We start from the raw sequence: 6,488 nt of genomic DNA on the forward strand, positions 1-6,488 counted from the left end.
TTCCTTCCTTCCTTCCTTCCTTCCTTCCTTCCTTCCTTCCTTCCTTCCTTCCTTCCGTCTTCCTTCCTTTGTGTTGCTTTATATTTTTTTCTTCTTCAAGAAAGGGTTTCTCTGTGTAGCAGTCCTGGTTGTCCTAAACTCACTGTAGATCATGCTGGCCCTGAACCACAGAGATTCACCTGCCTCGACTTTTGCCTCTGCCTCCCAAGTGCTGGTATTAAAGGCCAGTGCCACTTTGTTCAGAAGCATATTTTTATACGCCTATATATTAATTTTAAGAAATCATTAATATGGAGTGAGAAAATAAAGAAGATGACATTTCAGAATCATATTTAAGAATATATTTGGTTTGTTTTCTTTTGTAAGCAAATTATACCGAAGTAAATATATTTATGTGTGCATTTTAAAGACAACTACCTATGGATCATGTATCTGCCTATTTATATGTGTGTGGTCAGAAGGCAGCTTACAGGTCTTGGCTGTGCCTTTCATCATGAGTTTCCCTGAGATCAAACTCAGGTTGTCAGGCTTGGCGACAGGTACCTTTACCTCCTTAACTATGCCACTGGCTCCTGAATATTTATCTCTTATGCAAATATTTCTGGCATTTATTTTTAAAAGGATAACTTTTGACAGATACCTACATCAAAGGATATAGAAGTTTATTTGAAAATATTTTAAAACTTTCCTCCAAGATATTTTGTGTATACACACACATTCACCAGTAGTATATGCCACACCTGATTTGCAAGTATAGTACTGGACCACAGGAGTACAGAGGTAGATTATCTTATCAGAGAGCCTTGGGTATCTTTTAGAACTACCATACTAATATTCAGCAGATAAATGAAAGCTGCATTGCCCTAGGGATATAACCAGTGATATAAAAAGGCTCATTTAGTCATAGTGTGCCTTTACCAAGAAATGAGAGGAAGAGGTGACAATTGCTCAGGTTAAAAGGCCAGCTAGCCTGGTGTACACTGCCACAAGTCACAAAGAGACTGTCTCAAAAGAGGTAGGACTTCAGGGCTAGCAAGCACCTGAAGTTGTCCTCTGAGCTCCTCCACACATATGCCGTGACATATGCTCACCTGGGCCCACACATGACCACACTCAGACATACCTCAACATAGCTATGTTTTCTTTATCTGTACATTAAAATTTTATCTATTCTCTAAATTATTTTCCTCAAATTCTTCCCTTTGTACTTGTATTGGCTAGTTTTATGTCAACTGACACAAACTAGAGTCATCAGAGAGGGAACCTCAATTGAGAAATTATCCTCGAAAGATCTGGCTATAGGGAAATCTGTGGGGCATGTTCTCAATTAGTGATCCACGGGGGAGGGCCAAGTCCACTGTGGGTAGGGCCGACCCTGGGCCGGTAGTTCTAGGTTCTGGAAGGAATCAGGCTGAGCAAGCCGTAAGAGCACCCCAGTAAACAGCACCCATCCAGGGCCAGAAGAAAATATCCCATTACAGATGACTGTGAACCATTATGTGGTCACTGGGAATTGAACTCAGCACCTATGGAAGAGCAGTCTGAACCATCTCTCACCCACCCTCACCACTTTTGATGATGAACTGTTACATGGAACTATGAGTGAAATAACCCTTTCCTCCTCAAGCCACTTTTGCTCATGGTGTTTCATCACAACAACTAACATTAACTAAGACAATGCCGAGACCTAATTGTCTTTTTTAATCCTTTGCATTTAGGTGCCCCAAATACTGCAGAATTAAGGATCTGCCGTGTGAACAAGAACTGTGGAAGTGTCAGGGGAGGAGATGAAATATTTCTGCTTTGTGACAAAGTTCAGAAAGGTAATTATCAGTTTTGTTTAATTGAATTAATGTTTGATTAATATATGTATTTTACTGTTTCCCCATTGTTGTTATTCTTTGGCATCTTATTCACTAGATGATATAGAAGTTCGTTTTGTGTTGAATGACTGGGAAGCCAAAGGTGTTTTTTCACAAGCTGATGTACACCGCCAAGTAGCCATTGTTTTCAAGACTCCTCCATATTGCAAAGCTATATTGGAGCCTGTGACAGTGAAAATGCAGCTGCGGAGGCCTTCCGACCAGGAAGTTAGTGAGTCCATGGATTTCAGATACCTGCCAGATGAAAAAGGTATGGCAAGTTGGGAGTAATGTGTATACATGTGTGAGTGAGTGTGTGTGTGTGAGTGTGAATGTGTGTGAGTGTGTGTGTGTGTGTGTGAGTGAGTGTGAGTGTGTGTGTGTGAGTGTGAGTGTGTGTGTGTGTGAGTGTTGACTAAACCTGTATTCTAAGCTGTCTTTGAACCCGCTGTGTAGCTACAGACGAATCTCGGCTGATTGTGGGATTACAGCAGTGTGCCCTGTGCTCTTCCTGCTGCCTTTTTAAACGGGGTGCTAGGAATTGGACTTAGGCTTTTATGTACACTAGCAAGTGATGAGCTGACCAAGTTACAGTCTCTGCTGAAGGACAGATCGCCTTAAGCTGATCATGCTTGTAATACTGTAAAATAAACATTTAAGTGTAGTTTTATATATTCAGAATCTGTATTTTTCCCCTAGGAGTTTTCAGTTGTGTGTTTTTGTTTGGTTTGGGTTTTTTTTTCTCCTACTCTTTGCATTTCTTAAAAGAGTTTGAATAATTTTAGAGTTCTTGAACTGTTAGATTATATTTTCCATCTACATATGTATTTTTTAATTTATTTTCTGTACTTTTTATACCCCTTTATAGGTGGGAAATTTGGTAATCATAAAGTTGTATCTATTTTGGTCCATTGTGTTAGTTCATGTTGACTTATAGTTGTTTTTAGGGTGAAAAATTATTATTTTAAGCTTTTTAAAATTAAAAGCAAAGTGTCCTTTATAATTGGTATTGGATGTATTGTACAGTAACGTACTTCCAGGCCTGTATTGTTCGCATGTATTTTAAGCATTTCCATATTCTGATAGGCACTTGTTCCTGGTGCAGGAAGGAAGAATCCCATGATTCACTGCTTTCCCACTTTTCTTTCTTAATCAGATGCATATGGCAATAAATCAAAGAAACAAAAAACAACTCTGATTTTTCAGAAACTGCTGCAAGATTGTGGTAAGAATATTTTGGATTGAGTTATAGTTAAGTAAATGTGTTTTATTTGCTTTATTCTGTTTTTAAATTTTTTAAGTGATAAACTGTTTTTCAAATTACACTTAATAATAGAAAATCTTATCATACCAGGTCACTTTACTGAGAAACCAAGAACTGTCCCTCTGGGGTCAACTGGAGAAGGAAGATTCATCAAAAAAGGTATTTTATCCACTTTTAGGAATAACTGCCTTTTAAGTCTCTTTCTTTCCTACAATCCCGTACACTCTCCCTATTGAATGCAGCTAGGCTGTGCCTCTGCAGGTTGTGTTGGAACTAATTATATTTGAGGGATTTTACTGTTCAAGAAATTACATTTNNGGGCTGGTGAGATGGCTCAGTGGTTAAGAGCACCGACTGCTCTTCCAAAGGTCCCGAGTTCAAATCCCAGCAACCACATGGTGGCTCACAACCATCCGTAACAAGATCCTGACGCCCTCTTCTGGAGTGTCTGAAGACAACTACAGTGTACTTACATATAATAAATAAATAAATAAAATAAAATAAAATAAAATAAAAAAGAAATTACATTTTGTCCACACACTGGTGCTTTTACTAATTTGACTGTGTTACCACGTAGGAAATGGCATGGATGTGGTAGGCACCTGTTTATAGCTGTTTACACTTTGAGCCAGGCCGTGGCCCTTGGTTGTATACTGTCTCTCAGGGCCATTTTAAATGGTGCTAGGGTAGGACCACAGGCATGCTGACCACCTGCTGCCAGCCCCAGCCCAGACCTAGAGCCCCTCTCTCTTCTGCTACAGCAACAGAGCTGCACAGTTCCCACAGAGCTTGTTCCCCACACAAACCTTAAAATTGTCTGGCCTTTTAGAGAGGATATTTTATCATCCCCTAACAAATCCTGTCTTGCATCCTTAAATTGGTACTTTATCCTGTTTTTTTATAGTGCTTGTATAATATGTAAATAAATGTAGGCATTTTCCCTCGGTTTTCTGTGATGGGGAATTTGTGAGACCTTAGGTCATGTTTTAAGTCTTAAAAGCTATGTGCAGCTGTCGGTCCTCTCCGTTTTCCCGTTCTCCCTAAAAGCAGAGACTAGAAGATAATTTTGGCTGTTAGGTACCTTTTTGTTGAAATTCTAATATTTAAAAATGTGCCTATATGGCACAAGAAGCTAGATTTTCATATTTAACTGGAAGAAAATTACATACGCCAAAATAACTTTGAAAAACATTTTCATATATTTATATGGAAATTTGCATGTTACAGATTTTAGTTTTGAATTCAAGTAATAATTTTATGCTTTATTTGAAATGTGTCAGTGCCCTAGAAAGTTTTTAGTATGTTTTTATAATTTCAATTCAGAAATAATGCTTTATATCAATTTGTTCATCTTACTCTGTAAAATTTATTTTTTCTTCTACAGAATCAAACTTGTTTTCTCATGGTACAGTTTTGCCAGAAATGCCCAGGTCTTCAGGAGTTCCAGGGCAAGCTGAACCCTACTATTCTTCATCCGGGTCCATCTCAAGTGGATTGCCACATCACCCGCCAGCCATACCCTCAGTGGCCCATCAGCCTACAAGCTGGTCACCAGTGACTCACCCCACCTCACACCCAGTCAGTACAAATACCCTGAGCAGTTTCTCAGGGGGAATACTTTCCTCTAATTCACAAGGTATCCTTCCATTCCTAGAAGGGCCTGGTGTGAGCGACTTGAGTGCGTCTAATGCGTGCCTTTATAATACTGATGACCTAGCTAGAATGGAAACACCATCCATGTCGCCAACTGACTTGTACAGTATCTCTGATGTCAACATGCTATCTACTCGGCCTCTGAGTGTGATGGCATCCAGCACTGATGGCATGGGGGACACTGACAACCCAAGACTTGTGAGCATCAATCTCGAAAACCCCTCATGTAATGCCAGGTTAGGCCCAAGAGACCCGAGACAACTACATCAGATGTCCCCTGCCAGTATGTCATCGGGCACCAGTTCCAGTTCTGTTTTTGTTTCACAGTCAGATGCATTTGATAGATCAAACTTCAGTTGTATAGATAATGGCCTGATGAATGAGCCTGGACTATCAAATGATGCAAATAATCCTAACTTTGTTCAGAGCAGTCAATATTCAAGTATTAACACTCTGCAAAGTGAGCAATTGAGTGATTCCCTCACATATGGTTTTTTTAAAATATAAGTTGTAGGACTTAAATAAGTATATAGAATATTAAGAGAAAGTTCAGAAATCAAAACTTTAAAAGCAGCTACTGTTTCTTACTTTGAAAAATATGCCTAAAGTCCATGTGCTTGATGTCAGTTGTTTTCTGTATTTCCCCAAGACAAACTATGTATCTTTTCTAATGTATTAGTTAAATGAGATGATATTTGCTTTCAAGCAGATTTAAGGTGAAACATGTAATGGCTATGCCATTGGGAAATAAACTCATCATTGTTGTTGAGGCCCATAGGCCAAAGTGACCCCTAAGGGGTTTTCTGAGGTTTCTTGGTATTTTTAGGGTGTGTGTGTGTTAAAGTAAGCTTTCAAGGCATGGAAGTTTTGTTTTGTTTTGTTTTGTTTTTTCTATTTTCTATTATTTAGGCTTTTATTTTTAAAGTTACATGTGAAATTAGCTTGATATCTGTATTTTCAAGAAAAGTTTTCTTGAGCCTTTTCTTTTTAGATGTTCTCATTCCGTTTGATCTCATAAAGCCTGTCTACTTCTCTATAAAGAATCTAACCAGGTATTGTAAGTTCAAAACCTGCCTGAACTACATAGTCAGTTCAATACCAGCTTGGACAGCTTATGGAAATCTTGTCTCAGAAATAGAAAAGACCAAGGATGTGACTCAGTGGTGGAGCTTGCTTAACATTTGCAAGGCCCTGTGTTCAGCCCTATGAAGAAGAAAACAAAATAACAAGTTTGTTTTAGCTCAATATATCCATACAGAGTTTTGAACTTTTCTCCCAGCCTTGTCTCCTTCAGCCTTCCCCACTCTGTATGTTGTCATGCCATGCTTCCCGTTGCTAAGCACCTTGGTGGACCTTTATTCTTCCTTTACCTCCCACATCTGTCTAACCCATCATCAAACCCAGAAGGCCATTTCCTCAGTATGCATCCGAAGCCCACCATCTCCTTTAAACTTTTGTTTGAGACAGGCTGGCCTCAAACCTGTTATGTAGCCAAAGATGACCTCAACCTTCAGATCCTCCTACTCTGCCTCTAGAGTGCTGGGATTACTAGTGTGCACCCCCCGCCCCCACACCAGGTTTGTGTGGTACTAGAGATCAAAAACAGGTCTTTCCTGGGAGAAGTATTCTCACAGTTGAGCTATCTGCTCAGCTCAGACCAACCACAGGCATTTTGTATTAGTAACACTGATAAACCCAGACACAGCTAT

At 39.4% G+C, this 6,488-nt stretch overlaps 1 protein-coding gene across 1 annotated transcript in view; it reads left to right on the plus strand.

The window, feature by feature from the left end:
• Rel (REL proto-oncogene, NF-kB subunit) overlaps positions 1 to 5,559 on the plus strand; it is a 29,491-nt gene extending 23,932 nt beyond the window's left edge. Inside the window, exons 6-10 of the mRNA XM_021211025.2 lie at positions 1,719 to 1,823; positions 1,921 to 2,133; positions 3,019 to 3,087; positions 3,217 to 3,285; positions 4,511 to 5,559. Of these exons, the coding sequence (XP_021066684.1) occupies positions 1,719 to 1,823; positions 1,921 to 2,133; positions 3,019 to 3,087; positions 3,217 to 3,285; positions 4,511 to 5,286 (1,232 nt within the window). The 3' untranslated portion in view covers positions 5,287 to 5,559. The remainder of the gene's footprint in view (positions 1 to 1,718; positions 1,824 to 1,920; positions 2,134 to 3,018; positions 3,088 to 3,216; positions 3,286 to 4,510) is intronic.
• The last annotated feature ends 929 nt before the right edge of the window (positions 5,560 to 6,488 follow it).

Source organism: Mus pahari, chromosome 13, assembly GCF_900095145.1.
Source record: "Mus pahari chromosome 13, PAHARI_EIJ_v1.1, whole genome shotgun sequence".
Lineage (NCBI taxonomy): Eukaryota > Metazoa > Chordata > Mammalia > Rodentia > Muridae > Mus > Mus pahari.